This window comes from Nanorana parkeri, unplaced genomic scaffold (genome assembly GCF_000935625.1).
Source record: "Nanorana parkeri isolate BGI_ZX_2015 unplaced genomic scaffold, ASM93562v1 scaffold635, whole genome shotgun sequence".
NCBI lineage: Eukaryota > Metazoa > Chordata > Amphibia > Anura > Dicroglossidae > Nanorana > Nanorana parkeri.
In genome coordinates, this window is record NW_017306903.1 from 733,249 (window position 1) to 751,432 (window position 18,184).

At 42.2% G+C, this 18,184-nt stretch overlaps 1 protein-coding gene across 1 annotated transcript; it reads right to left on the reverse strand.

The window, feature by feature from the left end:
* Nucleotides 1-905: 905 nt before the first annotated feature.
* Nucleotides 906-17,831, reverse strand: METTL3 (methyltransferase like 3). The gene is made up of 11 exons (XM_018563141.1): nt 17,622-17,831; nt 15,564-15,772; nt 14,340-14,723; nt 11,450-11,625; nt 9,299-9,515; nt 7,844-8,031; nt 5,121-5,159; nt 4,929-5,037; nt 3,866-3,931; nt 3,229-3,341; nt 906-1,121 (listed from the first exon to the last, which is right to left on the reverse strand). The coding sequence occupies exons 1-11, from the start codon at nt 17,725-17,727 to the stop codon at nt 950-952; spliced, it is 1,779 nt and encodes a 592-aa protein (XP_018418643.1). The 5' UTR covers nt 17,728-17,831; the 3' UTR covers nt 906-949.
* Nucleotides 17,832-18,184: the final 353 nt, after the last annotated feature.

An 18,184-nucleotide genomic window follows, 5' to 3' on the forward strand; every position in this document is an offset into this window, starting at 1 on the left:
TCATCCTAACTAAGGTATTTTTGGCCAGGACATTATTCTTCTGTCCCGTTTAGCTCCAGTTCATGAGAAGGAAATTTCCGTCCACTGTCTAGATGTGGCTCAAGCTGTAAGAGTCTGTCTTCCACTGCTTCCTTTAGAAAGATTTTCTCTCTCCATCCTTCTGGATGGTCCCTGTAAGGGTGAACCAGCATCTTGTTCTGCCAGTTCTCAGTCCCTTAGACAGACCATTATCCAAGCTTATAGTGTTAAATATATAGTTCAACCCTTTCTTGTCAAGGCACACTCTACTAGATCTGTGTTGGTTTCTTGGGCTCCAGGTTATGGTTTCCCAAATTTGCAAGACTGACACGTTTTGCTAGGCAGATGCCATATTCAGGCCTTTAGATAGCTCTTTGGGCTACAGGCAGTCTCTGAATCTGTTGTTTTTTTAGTGAGCCTGTTAGTGTTTGTTTGCTGTTGTCCATCAGTTGCTTTTGGATATCCTGACAGTTTATGACTTCCAGTGTCCCTCAATGGATGAGCAAGCAAGGTTATTTTTCCACTCGCCATGAAATCCTTTTCTTGGAGTCCATTGAAGGACACGGGTCCCACAGGGGTTATCCTTAGCTGGCATACATTTATTGACAGTGTCCAATTCTTCTATAGGCTAAAGTATATCCCACTAGTATATGTTTTCCCTGTGTCCCTCAACGAACTCCTAGAAAAGGAATTAAAGGCAAGTACAATAATCTAATTTTTTTCCACAGCAGGGGGATAGACTACAAGTAAGCCTGGAGGAAAAACACATACCTTTAGCAGGTATACTATGTTCCTTGAAAGCTTGTTAGAATGTTTAATTTAGAATACACTTCATTACCAAAGAAGAACAATCCCATGAATCTGTATTTACAATTGTAAAACAATCTCAAAAATGAGATAAAGTCTTCTTTCAATTAAGACAGCATTGATCTCAAATGCCTATGCATTTCTGATCCATATTATCTTGCTCATTAATGTAGTAAGAGCAGTTCATCACGGGCTTTGGTTTTGAGATCACTCCATCTGGATACTGTTGCTTAAATCGAGCCACAACATCTGGATCTAATAAATGAATCCCATCCAACTGGTTTCCCAATGTGATCCTAGAAAAAAAGCCAGTAGTCATTAAAGCCACAGAGCTACATGTAACACATGAACAATCACAGTTATATTTGCCAGCAGTACAAACTAAAGCCTTTTTCTAATGTTTATAGAAGTCATTCTACAATCCTGAAAAATAAATAATTTGCACAGCGTCTTTTTAATGCCTATTATATGGCCATAGAGGCATCACGCCATCATCCCTACAAGCCATGAAATGACACTAAAACCTTGCAAATAGCCCTTATACACTCAGGTATTGTACTCCACTCTCCCATGGTCCTTCCTCCTACCTTCCCTCTGCTGAACTCTTCAGCATTCAACACCAGGAGTGCTAAAACAGAAGGAAGGTAGGAGACACTATCTCTATAATAATGGCAGTTTCATTTCTTTTCTACAATTCCAACAGGACTTCGGAATCCTCTCCACTGGGCACTTTTGCTACTAAAGTAAAGCTGTGTTTCTGGTGTGTGGCTGGGCCTTCAATGAGGAGAGGGTTACCTCCTGTTAACCTGCCCTCAATTAAAAGTGTATTTCCACTTTTGCAGCCACATTGGGATAACACCTATTTTATATGTGTTACATGTTACCATTCATATAGCAGAAGCTGAAAAAACTAAATAATTGCAGTTTAAATTGCTTTTATTTGGGTTAGGGCTTCTTAATAGCTAAAATGTCATATTGCTTCTCCTTTTTTTGTAATGTTAATAGGGGTTGTGAGGGGTTTCTCTACTGTATGGTAATGACGTTAATAAGATAAACACAATCCTCAAATTTTAGTCCTAAGTCTATTAGGACAGATCAATGTGAAGGTGCTGAGAAAAACTAGGAATCAGCCATGTTGCCTGCTGCAACAAAAGGTAAGACATATTTTTTTTATATTTTTCATTATGCTGTGTGAACAGATAAACAGAATAAACATATAGAGGGGTTATCTCAAATTGGACTGCAAAAGTGGAAAAACACTTTAAGCATTGCCATATACACCGATCAGCCATGACACTATGACCACCCTCCTAATGTTGAGTAGTTCCCCCTTTTGCCGGCAAAACAGCCCTGACCCATCGAGGCATGGACTCCACTAGACCTCTGAAGGTATTCTGTGGTATCTGGTACCAAGCTGTCAGTAGCAGATCCTTTAAGTCCTGTAGGTTAGGAGGTGGGGCCTCCATGGATCAGACTTGTTTTTCCAGCACATCCCACAGATGCTCAATTGGATTGAGATGTGGTGAATTTGGAGGCCAAGTCAACACCTTGATGTTGTGTTCCTCAAACCTTTTTTGAACAATGTATGCAGTGTGATGGGGGACATTTTCCTGCTGAAAGAGGCCACTGCCATCGGGGAATACTGTACTTGGTCAGTAACAATGTTTAGGTAGGTGGAACGTGTCAAAGTAATATCCACATACAGCAAATGGCAGGGCCCAAGGATTCCCAGCAGAACATTGCCCAATGCACACTGCATTGCCTTCTTCATATAGTGGATCCTGGTATCATATCTTTCCCAGGTAAGCGACACACACGCACCTGGTCCAATGTGACAGGTATCTTCTACTAGACTGTTTCCCTACGGCATTAAGCAGAGACTATATAGGACACTACAGGCTTCACACCACATCCTGCATTTTATTAATGGAATGTAAAATGCAGACAAAGTAGGAAGTAAACAGCAGTGTTGAGCGGATAGCGATATCCATCCTCCATGATAAATGTGCCCCTTAGTGGTAAATGTTTCACTTTATTTGGGAGTGTCCGGTAATAATAGCTTCCCTACCCTGTTATACATTTACCGTTTATGGTAGAGAGGGCAATGTGCCCAAAAAAAAATGTAAACTTCTGAGATACCTTCTAATTGGGTACTGACGACTTTTTGTCTAAAGATTAGAGAACTCTATGGAACTGTGTTATACAGAAATAATAACCTTGAAGTTTCTAGCTCATAATAAACAACAGATAATTAAAGGTATGAGCAGCGTAACTCCTGACAGTCATTGCAGCATACAAGGACATGGAAAATCACTTAAAATACTGAAAGTAATACCAATGTTTACTGGTTTAGGAAAACATGACCCATGTAAGTTTCCTTCCATATTGAAAGTTTGCACTTACCAATTTTTCTGTACATTATGTGGTCGTCCGAAGAGCTCAATCTTGCGAGTTCCAGGTGACAGACGCTCAATCATACCATAAATCTCATCAGGTTTGTGGCTTGTAGAACGTACCTACAGGATTTAACATACAGTCATCTTTTAAACCCAAACATGTCAAGAATATTTGCATATATTAAAGGAAACATGTACTAAGAAAGCATGGGGCTGCCATTGTTCAACACGTCTTAAAATAATAGTTGCCTGGCGGTTTGTGGCTTCAGTACTTACTGGGTACTGACTTCACTTTGACTTCCCTGATCTGCATGGCCAGTGTCCTAAAGTACGGAAGCCAGGTACAACCAGGCAACTTATTTTCAAGAAGTAAGCAATGGCCAACTCATTTTTCCCAAAACATGTTTTCTTCAACCATTTACACTGTACAAAAAAAGTAAATAAAAACTGCATGAGTTAGTCAAACGCGACTGCTACAATCCACAGTGGTTATGGGAATAGAAACCAATGTCTGAGAGCAGTCTAGGTAGTAGTAATCAGATTTCTGCTCCTGTCTATGACCATACTTTTATGTTTATGCTGGAGTCTCATGTCTGTGGGCATCTTTAATATGTCTACACAACACAAGAAGTGTCATAGCTTACCTCAGCCACAATGACATCACAGTCAAGACCCCGGTTAAATCCTTGGGGGTTTCCTTTCACACCAACCTAATAATAAAACAGAATTAATATGAAGTGCCCACCCAAGTAGGCATAACCTAAAGTCCCCCGATAGTAATAATATCAGAATGTTTCAAGACGTTATCATTTCTATAGGTAGGCGATCCAGCAAGGGGAGATGCCTACCAAAACAAAGTAATCTCATAAAAATTGAATACTGTGCAAATCAGACCTATGAACAGCCCATGCATTAACATTGTCCAGCCTGCACTGTGGTGTTTTAAAGCTGTGATCAGGTTTCTTGAGTGAAAGAAAGATCACGTTTCACTTTTTAGGTTTTTAATGTCATAATCAGGGTTACTTAACAAAGAGCAAGATTGAATCATTGTTGGTGTAATATGCTGTAGATCTGATCTTCAGTTTCTGTGGCTGGAATAGACAGGAGGAGTGACAGTGGTTCAGGTGGGGATGATTTAGGAGTACAGGGCTTGGATGACATGAGAAGGGGCCAGTATGTGAACCAATAGGTACAAAATAAAGTGCAATGGCTGTTGTTCCCATTTGAGGCTGGCTGCAACACACAACTATTCTCTATGAAATAAGATGAGAGTGCACAGATGTTGTTCCCAAATGGGGCTGCAACAGACCTCAAGTCCTCTCTCTGAAATAACTTTAGTTTAATGAATATAATAGTTGTAAAGGCTCAAAAGCCAGACACTATCTGTAACTTTAGAGATACTGGTACAAAGTTTCTTGAGCTTTGTGCAGCAATTGAAGCCGTGCAAACAGATAAACAGATAAACAGAGCTTGAGCTCTAACGTGGACAATTTGCAGATATCAGTGAATATTAGCTGATATCCTTCTTTATAATTCAAATAAATGCCAGAAATACGTGAAATGGGACAATGAAGAAAAGTTTTGATGATTTACTTTTTTTCTGTTGTAATAAATACAGGTGTATCTTGACGTAATAAACAGATTTTAAACAAACATCGTGCTTCCATGAATGGAATACCTGGATAAATCAGCTAACAAAACAATTACCAAGCAGTGTTCTTTGCCATGATTAAGCCAATGTCCAGTGCGTCCAGTTCGAATAATTCTTTGTAACTGGTTCGTTTTCACCCAGATTATCTCGTCCACTCGCTCGTATCTGTAGATAGGTCAGCCAATGAGAGGTCAGGTTAGAAAAGTGCATCAGTCACAAACAGACAACCAAAGGTATCATACACTCACCCCCATAGCTTCAAGCATTCTCGGCCCAGTTCCATAGCTCTAAGAGAGAATAAAAATTAGAGATGCATTCATATGAAATATAGGTAGACTGCCAGGACTTAGAAAAGACTATAAAAACTATAAAACAATGATTCTCGAAATACACTTACAGTAAAAAACCAAAAAAAAACACTTCTAATGAAAACTTGCACTAAGCTAACTACTTAATAGAAAGCAGATCTTATCTTTTAATCTACAGTTATCCCCCTACATCAGTGGTTCTGAACCTTTCTAGGGCCAGGACCCCTTGGTGACATTTGCCAAGTTGCGATGACCCCCAATAGTAAAATTTAGTGATGACGTGGCTGCTGCAGCGACATCTGGCGGCGTGGCGGGAGAACTGACACTGCTGCGCTAGGAGAGGGCTGAGGAGGACTCTCACCTAGCACAGCAGAAATCACACAGCGACCCCACAGGTTGAGAACCACTGCTTAAAGGAGACAACGAATTCCAGAGGAATACAACAAATCGCAGCAATAGTCCATTATACTATAATGTTATATTGCTGGGATTTGTAGTCCTCTATAGCTGCTGGTATTCTGCATTGCGCTGTATAATGATTATACGGCGCAATGCAGAATACCACCAGCCATATAGGAATACAACAAATGCCAGCAATAGCACATTATACATATGGTGTATAATGTATTGCTGGGATTTGCAGTCCTTTCTAGCTGATGGTACAGCACAATGTACCAGCAGCTAGAGAGGACTACAAATCCCAGCAATACATTATACACCATATGTATAATGTGCTATTGCTGGCATTTGTTGTATTCCTATATGGCTGGGGGTATTCTTCATTGCGCCGTATAATCATTATACAGCGCAATGCAGAATACCAGCAGCTATATAGGACTACAAATTCCAGCAATAATAAATTCTACAGCGCAATGCAGAATACCACCAGCCATATAGGAATACAACAAATGCCAGCAATAGCACATTATACATATGGTGTATAATGTATTGCTGGGATTTGTAGTCCTCTGTAGCTGCTTGTATTCTGCATTGCGCTGTAGAATTTATTATTGCTGGAATTTGTAGTCCTATATAGCTGCTGGTATTCTGCAGTGTGCTGTATAATGATTATACGGCGCAACGCAAAATAACACCAGCTACAGAGGAATACAGCAAATCCCAGCAATAGTACATTATACTATAATGTACTATTGCTGGGATTTGCTGTATTCCTCTGTAGCTGGTGTTATTCTCCATTGGGCCGTATAATTTATTATTTCTGGGATTTGTAGTCCTCTATAGCTGCTGGTATTCTGCATTGCGCTGTATAATGATTATACGGCGCAATGCAGAATACCACCAGCCATATAGGAATACAACAAATGCCAGCAATAGCACATTATACATACAGTGTATAATGTATTGCTGGGATTTGTAGTCCTTTCTAGCTGATGGTACAGCACAATGTACCAGCAGCTAGAGAGGACTACAAATCCCACTACCCCCGCAATACATTAATGCAGCACTGTGGGGGGGGTAAGAGTGCAGGCTCACCTGGGCAGATATGTATACCGTCAGAATAAAAAAAAAAAAAGTCTTCCAGCAACTTGCTTCTGAGATAGGGCCTGTCTATCGGCGATTGTCATACCCCCACGCCTGCTCCTCCTCCTTACTTGTTCTCCCCTCATCCCTGTGCCGATCGTGGATGTGGGAGGGCGGTAAGCGTGAGGCGGGGAAGAGGTGTGGCGTGTGGAGCGTGGGTGCTGGCGGGTCTGAGGTGGGGAGGAGGTACGGCGCACAGCGCGTGTGGAGCCGTGAACAGGGCCAACTAACCAGAAGCCGATTAATCGATGATTGAAAAAGTTGACAACTTTTTCAATAATCGATTATAATCGATTATGTCGATTAGTTGTTGCAGCCCTAATAGCCAATAGCGAATTGTCTATTACTCCCGCAATCTGCTACTGTCAATCATTAGAACTGGACCTGATGGAGAATTTCAGGTCCCCCTCTGCTGATTGGCAGCAGCAGAGGGTGGGCGCAATAGCTAGTTTGCTATTGGCTATTGTAAAGTGAATTTGTTAATTGCTAGTTTGCTATTGGCTATTGCAAAGCTTTATTTGTTAAGCCTGAAGGATGAATACAAATATATCACAGATTCCTCCTTCCACACTAAACAGCATGGGTGGACTAATCTCCCACTAGGCTGTTGTATTCTGACAGCAGTGGGTTTACCGCTGTCAGAATACCCAAACACTGATAGCAGCTGATTGGCTACCATCACTATTCATCTGAAAATTTCCCACCTGGCTCCATCGATTTTCTGATCTATGGATGCCGGATGGAAGGGTACCAACAGAGCCATCTACTGAACAAATTGCAGCCAGTTCATTCTTAGTGTATGACCAGCCTTAGTAATTGCAACAGCTACCCCTCAGGTGACAGCAGAGCTAGGGATAGCTTGCTCATACAGTTCTAAGTGTTTGACATTTTGCAACTGACAGCAAAGTAACTAGCGTTTTCAGGAGAGGTCAGCAATCGCAGCCGCCATATATTTTCAGTACACATTTCCTTTAATTTTTTTATAAGAATGCAGAAAGGATTTCACCATGCTAACAATATAGTTACAAAGAAGTAGAACATCAGGATAAAAACATACAGTTCAGCCCTCTTAGCCCTCCATACATAGCCCCCTTAGTGCTTATAGAAAACCATGGTATTACCTTCCGGTGACCCAGAGGAAAAGGAATCCATCGTCTTGTAGCACCGGAATCTGCAATTTTCTCATCTCATCATCAGTCAAGGTCCCATATGGCAGTTCCATGTGAATATCCCATGGTGGGTCAGCCATTACCACTGAAAACTTGCCCAAAATGCTCATGTCCAGGTATCGGATGTCACACCGGATCCACTGATAAACAAAGTACCCAAAAATTATAGGCTGATGCAGGTAATAGAACTAATAATTCAACTAACAGATTCATTAAATTACCAATTAATAAAAACTAGCAAAGTTTTGCCTTATCCTCCCCAACTTAACACCCCTTTAAATCTATGTTTTACACACACTGCCTATATGCTGCCGGAGTCTTTTCTCCCCACCAACTAAACAAAGCAAAGAATGGGAGCACTGTCATATCTCCTGCACATACTGCCCGATGTCATACCTTCCACACATCTCTCCAGCAAATACTGTCTTCCATCATATCTCTGCAAACCTCCCATTGCACATGCTACTCATAATCATACCCTCAGATTTCCTCTCATACTTCCCAGTGATAAACCCCTAGATGGAACATACACTATGCACCCCTTCCCTGCACATACTGCCTGCTTTCATACCCTCTATTCCGTCTCTGTACAAATTGCCCCCGTCATACCCTCCACAGGACAGGACTACCCTGCACATACAGTCCTCTCAGCTGCCCTCTGTGCTCCTCCCTTGAACATACTACCCATTCTTATATATCACACACCCCCCATTATATTTTACCAAAAAATTGGGTAATAATAAATGTTTTATCATTTAATATAGGGGAAACTGTTTTTTTTTTTTTAATTTCGGTAATTTTTCCTTAATATAGTAAAAAAATAAAACCCCCAGTGGTGAATAAATACCACCAAAAGAAAGCTCTATCTGTCCCCCCCCAAAAAAAGGGTATAAAATTCATTTCAGTACAGCGCTGCATGACGGAATAAATGTCAGTTAAAGTACCGCAGCGCTGAATACTGAAAAATGGCCTGGATGGGAAGGGGGTTTAACACCGCGGATGTCAACTGGTTAAACACCTTGTTCCAAGAATTATGGCAGGTGCTCATGCTCTAAATTCTCCCTCCCATGTAATTCATGCCATTAGGATGTTTTTATGCATTTGATAAGAAGTGGATTGGAGTGTGCTTTAGTTTATGATAAACTCTGTCAGTCAAGCAACATGGTTTTTACTGTAAAATGTAACAAGTGGAACAAATGTGTAGAAAATTACTATGGTAAATAAAACTGATAGCAAAAAACTTCTGAATGAGATGAACATTTTGCCAGCATTAGAATGGACTATATGTAGTTGTCAATCACTTAGAAAACACAAAACTAACTCAATAATAATATATTTTATACTGAAGATGAAAATGTACATGCCAGAAATGTGTATATTCCCACAGCAGTCAAATGGTAGCATTACCTGTGCGGGGAAGAGACTTCCTACACTTGCATCTCCCACACCTTTAGCTAAGGGCATATCTTGACTCGGAGTAGATTCAGTCCCGACTACTCCTCCACCAGGCTCCACCCAGGCATCAATCTCATAATGAACATATTTACAAGTGTCCATGTGGAAACAAGTGTTCAGGAAAGAGCAGTCACCGAGAGACTCATCGGTATGGGGGTTGATGATGCGCCTGTAAAACAAAGGCTAGACTTTGCATACTGGATGCAGAATGGCAAAGAGAACAATAAAAAAAAGAGAACAATAAAAATGAAAAAGTGATAAGTAAACATTGACAAAATAAATAAAAACCAACACCGCCATCTCCATGCGAATAAATGTAAACATCGGGCATTCTGTGGTTGTGTGCGCTGAGTGTTGCACCCATTACACTGTGTGACATATTGTGGTAACAGGGCAGCAGTGCTCTCTAACCGGCACAATGTGCATTAAAGGGTAAGTTCACTTTCCCAAGTAATTTGGGAAAACGGAATTACCCACTAAAATCTGGCCCCCTCTCCCCCCACTGCTATACTTACCTTTCAGGTAGGGATGTCCCGATACCGGTACTAGCATCGGTATTGGGACCGATACAAGGCATTTTGACAAGTACTTGCACTTGTCAAAATGCCCCGAAGCCTAGCGCCGAAGCTTGTGATATGTTTTTTTTTAACTTACCGCGCCACGTCACGCCACTGCTGCTCTGGTGGGTGGCGCTCCAGGCAATTGCCGGCCACTGAAATTAGGACTCCACCTGGAGTGCCACCCACCGGAGCAGCAGCGACGCGACATTCCTCTCTAGCTCAGCGCCGACGACGTCCTCACGTGTGAGGAAAATCGTGAGGCACCGTGATCGAGGCAACAGAGAGTAAGACGGGGTCTTGGCTTAGTTTTTTGTCTATTGCTGCAGTGCATTCTCTATGTACTGTACATGTGCTACATATAGAATGCACTGCAGTAATAGATTTACAATTCTGCACTGCTAACATGAATGGGTTAAATGATCCATAGTACATAACATGTAGTTGTACTACGGATCATTTAACCCCTTCATGTTAGCAGGGGAGAATTGTAAATCTACTGCTGCAGTGCATTCTATATGTAGCACATATACAGTACATATAGAATGCACTACAGCAATAGATTTACAATTCTGCACTGCTAAACTGAATAGGTTATATGATCCATAGTACAACTACATGTTATGTACTATGGATCATGATTTAACCTATTCATGTTAGCGGGGGATAATTGTAACTCTATTGCTGTAGTGTACGGGACATGTGTGCTGTATATGTACTATGGATCATGATTCTATTCATGCTAGCAGGGCAGAATTGTGAGTGCCTCCCAATTGTGAGCGCCGACTACGAGAGGCACCGCGTGAGGCAACAAGTATTGGAGTGAAATTGTGAGTGAGGGATATAAAGCTCATATACAGCACACACCTCCACTACACTCCAGCAATAGAGTTACAATTCTCCACTGCTAACATGAATAGGTTAAATCATGATCCATAGTACATAACATGTAGTTGTACTATGGATCATTTAAAGTCACCTGTCCCTTTAAGAAAAAGTATTGGTAATTGGTATCGGCAAGTACATGAGGGGAAGTACTTGTACTTGGTCCTAAAAAAAAGGTATCGGGACATCCCTACTTTCAGGGAATGTTCCTTCCTCTCCGCCAGTACGGGTGTACAATCCATACCACGTACTGTCGTCCAGCGCAGCCCTGCGCTTTGGATTTTGAATTTCGCTCACAAATTTCGCTCACCACGATTAAATATGGTTTTGGTTAAAATATTTTTTTGGGAGCAGGATAAGTAGATTGGGCCTCTGCTTTAGGCCTGGGACAAGCAGTTTATTCAAAAATGTCAACATCCCTGGACCGTTTTTTAAACAAAACATTACTGGCGACAAAGTCATTTTATGCAAATAGCCAAAAAAGTAAAAGCAAGGTGGTGCTTTTGTATTCAATACTACCAATGCATGCACATACATTATACAGTGTTATTTTGTCACATTATTAGACCTGTTAAATGCCACGCAATTATAAACAACAGAATTACTACAAATGGTTATTTTGTAAAATGACACCACATTTTTTTCTGCAATATTTTCTTACCTGAAGTGTAGCTTCCGACAAGGAGCGTCTACTCCAGACGCTTTCTTACACTCTTCTTTTGTCCCATAGTCACAAAACTCCTGGACCTGAGCTCTTCCACGGGAGCGGAACTTCTCCACAATGGACTGCTCCTTGGCTGTGCTAGTATTTAGGAGCTCCAGAATCTCCTGACTTACCTAACATTTCAAAGGAAAGAAAACCTAAATTAATGTCATAGGAAAAAAAAAAAGTGGAAACCAATAAACTGCTCATTTCAACCTGCCAACATCTTACTAAATGCAACAGAGTACAACAGTCAATATTAGAGATGGCTTAGCGCAGTTAAATCACAACCACACGTCTAAGCTAGCATAGTAGAAAAAGTAAATAAAAGACATTTTAGATATAAATCTTATAATTTGTTGTTAAAAAATGTGGGTCATGCGACTCAATTTAACCTGTGGGTAAATATATCTTATTAAAAATAATAGATCAAAAAGGGAATGCACACATACAGTACTGCATGTGTAGGGCACTAATTAAAGCCAAACCCCAGGTACGCATTATTTTGCATACTTACATTTGTCCAGCTTGGCCCAATGTAAGTATTATGTCATACCTTATTGGCCACTGGGGATCCCATAAAGCAGTGGTTCTCAATTTGTGTAACCTCAGGACCCACATTTGTCCTTGGTCATTAAGTCGTGACCCAAGATGCACCGCACTGGAACACATGGCATTCCGGTGCAGGCAATCGAACTGTGGGTGGGAGGTGCATTTGGGGTGTTATTCAAATGAATGGCAGCGCAATGCACCAGAACTCACGGTAGGTGCAATTGCATGGTACAGTACAGTACAGCACTGTACTAGTGTGAACGGGCCCTAAAGATACTGACAGACACACACAACCACAGACGCAATCTCACACACAATCCCAAAATTTTTTTTTTTTAAAGATCCACCCAGTCTCCCAGAATATGACATCCCTCCGGTCCAGGCACCTCTAGAGGGCATGCGAGGGAGCTGTAAGCAATGCACGTATGGATGGAGCTCCCTTGCGGCCATACCCCCACCCCATCGCAAGCTGACACTCAGCATCGGGCAGCATATTTTGAATGGCTGCTCAGCGCAAGAACTGACAGTGCTGCATTGGGGGGAGGCTTAGTAGCCTCTCACCTAGTGCAGTGGAAGGCACGCAGCAAGCCACTGAACATAGGGTTGTGACCCACTTTTGGGTCGCGACCCACCAGTTGAGAACCATGGCCATTAAGCTATGAAGTAGCCACAGCTACTACAGTGCTAACAGTGATCTACCCGTTCCAGTAAGGAGCTGTGCTAAGCTGCCTTTCCCTTCGCTCTGAAAACACAGATGGGTTGTTTGTTCACCAAAGCAGACATTCAGGGAGCTCCTAGTATTGTTATGAATTAATGCAAGGCTTTTTCTGATTAGATAAGTCGATTGTGGTGTCACAATCCGTCCCTTGTCCAATCAGAGAACGCCATGTATTCATTAACAGAAATACTAGGTATTCTCTAAATGGCCACTGTGCTGAGCGACCACCTGTGTTTTCAGACCAGAGGGAAAGCAGCTAAGCACAGTACAGGACCTGAAAGACAGCAGCCAGCATTGTAGTAGCTCTGGTTACAACAGTGAGTTACGGGGTCCCAAGTGGCTGATCAAGTACAGAATATGCATTCTTATATTGGGCCAAGCTGAACCATTGTAATTATGCAAAATAATGCATACCTGGGGTTTGGCATTAGTCTTTTTTTTTCTCCCCCCATTCTAATTCTGCTTTAAGTACTTACCTTATGTGATGCCTCTTGATGTAAACATCTTCTTCCTTCCACTCTTTTCCAACAGTCCCTCCAGCGCTGGTGCCGCTCTCTGATCAAGCGCAGACTCCTCTTTTTTCCTGTGTCCCGCAGACTCTGTCTGGCGTACTCGCTCCAGGCTGCGTGCATTCACTGACATTGAGTCTCTCCTCCTCTCCCTACCAGTCATATTGACTGCTCATGCGCCCGCACACACTTCCTCCTGCACGCCTGTTCAGGAAGCTGGGTTCTAGATCCGGGAGGGAGCGTGCGCAAACTATTCTCAAAATGTAAAAAAATTTTTTTGCATATATCTTTTGCTTGCTTGCAGTAGATATATGTAAAAGAAAATCAAGACTTTAAAAAGGAGAACTATGAGGTGAGTGCTTTTCACTCATCCTCATAGTTCTAGCCGACCTGTGACAATGAGACTGTCACAGGTCGGCTCAGTAGATCGAGAAGTGAGCGAACACATACCGGCGTTCGCTCACCTCTCGATCCTGACACGGCTCTCTGCCGTGACAGGGGAGGGGCTGGTTTCCCCCCTCCCCGCTACGATCCTCCAGCGCTGACTGGGGGAACGGACGGGGGAGGGGGCGGGTACAGCTGGCTCTGCCTCTAGATAGGCAGAGGCAGCTGTCACTCACGCAGCTGGGCGGATCCAGACATAATTGTCGGGATCTGCTTCAGCTACGGTATCTCAGTATACCTGTGGCGTCTCAGTATACCGCGAGCTGTAGCTCGCGGTATACTGAGCTTAGGGTGACGGGAGGACGCAGAGCCAGCTTTCACTCACGCAGCTGGGCAGATCCAGACATAATTGTCGGGATCCGCTTCAGCTGCGGCGTCTCAGTATACCGCGAGCAGCAGCTCGTGGTATACTGTGGCGTCTCAGTATACCGCGAGTTGTAGCTTGCGGTATACTGAGCATAGGGTAACGGGAGGACGCTAGTTTGTGTCCTCCCGTTACCCTAAGGAGAACTATGGGGTAAAGACTTAACCCCATAGTTCTCCTTTAATACCACTTGAATTCTAAAACACACATGACAATCTGAAACAGCATCCAAGGCCCTGTGATAAAAAAACAAAATCTTACCTTCTTACTTTGCTGTTCTTTAGTGGATTGCTGACTTAGTAAGCTCTCTATTTCTAAGTCTACATGGGATGCATGTTTGCGGGCCTTCTTATGGGGCTCGGACACTTTTTTCTCTCCTGAAGCACCAGAAGATGATGCTACTGATGAGGAGGAAGCACCATCTGTCTCTTGTATTCTTCTCTTCTTGGCTCCTGGAGCAGTAGTTTGTCCTTTTCTTTCAGATACAGCTCCCATCATTGCTGAAAGCTTGGAATGGTCAGCAAAAGTCACTACAGTGGGCCGGTCGCTATCTTCATGCTCACTACTTTTAACTTCGATAAGCTCCTGAGCTGCAAATTTTTGTAAAAGGCTTTCAACTGCTTGGCGTGACACTGGAAGGTCCGGCTGCAACGAAAAATATTTATTTTACAATTATTAAGGTATCATATAATAGATCGTACTTGAGGAACAAAGTAAGAACAGTTACAATAGGTAAAGATTGAAGGCATGAGTAAGAAAAATTGTAAAGCCGAAAATACACAGTAAGATTTTTTTGAGTTAAGTGATAGAATTCAAATCCTTTTAAATTATATTCACTCAAGTAGAATGATCAAATCTGAAAGAAATAGCCAGCATTATGATTCATGTAAACATCCACTTGTGCAGACTCCGACAATAAATGCAAGATCTCACGGGCAGGGCCCTCCTTACCATCTTGTCTTGAATTGTATTGTAATTATAATGTCTTCCTTATATTGTAAAGCGCTGCGCAAACTGTTGGTGCTATATAAATCCTGTATAATAATAATAATAATAATAATAAACCCCATTACTAAAATCTCCTATCTCTGAAGGAACAACATGGCAATTGCTTATTACATCAAGTTAGGGTTTACTAAATCTTTCAGCCAGTCTTGGGAAAAAAAATGTATGCAATAACAATTTTTCCCGTCATCTTCAGGAACAGCAATTGGAAAGATGGCTCCTTCCAATTGTAACAGCAAACACTAGTCATATATACACTGAGTGGCCAGATTATTATGACCATTATTATGTCCACTCAGTTTGTGTGTGTGTGTGTGTGTGTGTGTGTATGTATATATATAACGCTCACATCTTATGGGACAGGGACAGGTGTTTCCCACTTCATAGTATAGAGCTCTGAATTCAAGAGGCGGCACTTCAAGGTTCTTGGTACTGTCTGTGCACGTGACAGGTGCGCTCTAACTTTTCAGCAATTCTCACCGTAGTAATAGCTTGTTGAATGGATACAGAATCTGCTGGCAGGACAAGTGACAGATCTGACAGATGATGCAGCAGTTTACTTTCCAGTTCTGGGTCTGGAATTACTTCTGTTGGTCCACTTGCTGACTTTGAAGGTTGTGGAGGAGCAGAAGGGACTGGGCTGTCACTACGGAAACCTGGAGCCAGTCCAGCATCTGGGTTCTGGAGATCTGGAAGGAGAGAAGACAAGAAGAATGTATTCACAGAGGTTATTAGACAGTAGTCTGCGGACAGTCAATGTCCACAAATCTATGCAATGATTCACAATAACAACATATCTCATTAACGAGTCTGCTGAAATGGGGTTTTCCATCATATTTGATACCTACCAGTTTACATTTTATGGATTTCATGCAGAACATGAAGCCAATATCATTGACATTTTTACAAATTGAACTCCAGGAAAATGTTTTTGCCTTGTGTCCTGTACAGACGTCTAATGACAGTGATCCTAGGGCAAGATACGTGCTGGTTAGTTTCAAAATCCTAATCTTGCTCACACTGGAATGTACAGGCAGCACTATACTTTGGGTGCTGCAGGGATGAAACGCTGCGGCACTAGAGGGGCTCTGGTCATACACCTGCCCTCTCCTTGCATCCATTCACACAAAGCCTTGCACTTTATTCACAGAATAAATAAAGAAGGGAAAAGTAAACAACAGGATCTTCCCCTTGTCCATTCACATCATGCCGTGTACCTAATAAATAAAAACATGTCTTTTTGTGAATGGACAGGGGGAAAGGAGGGGGTCGGTATCACTACCACAGCTTTCCATCCCTTCAGTGCCCAAAGTATATAGCTGTCTGTACTTTCTAGCACAAGTGAGACTAACAGGGTTACTCACAAAAGGGTGAAGAGTTTGTCCTAGATTGGCCACTTCTTCTGCCTTCTCCAAACTCTTCACCCTCTTGTGAGTAACCCTGTAAGATGTTAAAACTAACCAGCAAAGTTACAGACCTGGCATTACTGTTATCAGAGGTAACGTGTTTGTACAAAAGAAAAAAAATCCTGGAGTTCGACTTTAAGTCATGCCAGAAACAGGTTTTCTAATTGTAGAGAGAGTGGGGAATGCTTTACAACTCCTGTCAGGTTTTTACTGCTATCTAGGACTCAGTTAGAGAGATTTACCCTCAATTCCTGTCTTGTAGACAACTTTAATTTTGCCGGACAGGAAGTGGGGGAAACTCTCCCACAGCAACACAAACAGAAATCATTTTTTTAGAGTAGAGGAATTTAGAACACCCGTCAGATTTTTATTTCTGTCTGTGTCCCTGTCGCAGATTTTCCTTCACATCCTGTCTGGTAAAACTATTGTCAGCAGAACAGGAAGCAAACCCCAGATAGGAGTTCTAATCTTTCTTCAGTCTATTAAAAACCAGAAAAATATTTTTGGCTTGACATACAAGACATACACTTTAAAAAAAAAAACAAAACATGTTCTATTCCTGCTCTTTATACACTGGGGTTGGTTATGGTTTCACTCCATTTAGCTAGTAAATTAGATCTGTACTGAGCAAATATGGGGGTTGCAACTGCTCCAATTTTAAAAATGCACGATGCCTGGTTGTCATGTTAAAAAACTTTCAGAGCCAGTGGCCCCAAGTTTGCATGTAGATCAGCACTTGTACATTGCTCTCAGGAGACTTATTTCTGATCAATGATTGAGACCAGACTGAGATCAGATACAGCCACATAACTAGCATTTCAGGAGGACAGTCTCCATACTTCTAGAAAATAAAAACACACAGGACAGAGAACTCCTGCCTGCTTGGTGAGGGGTCTGCCAACCCATTCTAGTAGGTAAGGACTGCTATGAGATTTTGTTGGGTAGTAGGGGGGTAAGGGTCTCTACATAGTTCCACAGATGTGGCTGGGAAGGTGGACAGCTGTAAGAAAAGATTTCATATTACGCTTTTATTAGCAAAATAAAAAAACAAATCTGCTGCAGTAATGTAATAAATAGAGACACAGTCGTGTATATTCTGCAGCCTGGTGAATGAAGGGAGGCAGCACATTACCCAGCACCAGCTGAGAGTTGACATCCTTCCTCCTCCTCTGCAGCCGCTCCCGCAGGTAGTCCAGCTGCTTCTTGTGAGCCTGGATGGAGCTCCACGTGTCCGACATAGCGCTCGGCACCCTTCCACACCGTCCTCCGGTGTACTACAGTCACTTTCCACCACAAAACACTGTGCGGCTCGCCGACCGGATGTGTACAGCGCACACCGGAAGATGAGAATAGTGTACCCTGCGAACTCTTCCCCCCGGACCACCGATCTTTCCACGCCTTAGAAAGGCGTCTGGAAGGATAGCCAATAGCAGCGCGCCTTACATCGGCGTGCCTTCTCATGCTTCGGAGGGTGATGAAAGGAGAGCTATGATTGGTAAAAGCTCTGAAATTGTATTAGTGTCTATGGCGGGGAGATTGTAGCCGTGTAAAGGTTTACCTGTAATAATAAAAAAATGACTGAGCTCACAGCCGACAGCTGTCTCACATTGGGGAGCTGGTTCTCTGTCCCTTACTCCTGATTTATAAAATATATATATATATATATATTGTTTGAATGTTAATAAGAAGGAACAC

Excerpts from the sequence above, each read along its gene's own strand:
- METTL3 (XM_018563141.1), bottom strand. The coding sequence starts at position 17,727 with ATGTCGGACACGTGGAGCTCCATCCAGGCTCACAAGAAGCAGCTGGAC. Across the intron at positions 15,773-17,621 it reads CAACTCTCAGCTGGTGCTGG|ATCTCCAGAACCCAGATGCT; the intron begins GTAATGTGCTGC and ends CTCTCCTTCCAG. Across the intron at positions 11,626-14,339 it reads AAGAACAGCAAAGTAAGAAG|GTAAGTCAGGAGATTCTGGA; the intron begins GTAAGATTTTGT and ends TTGAAATGTTAG.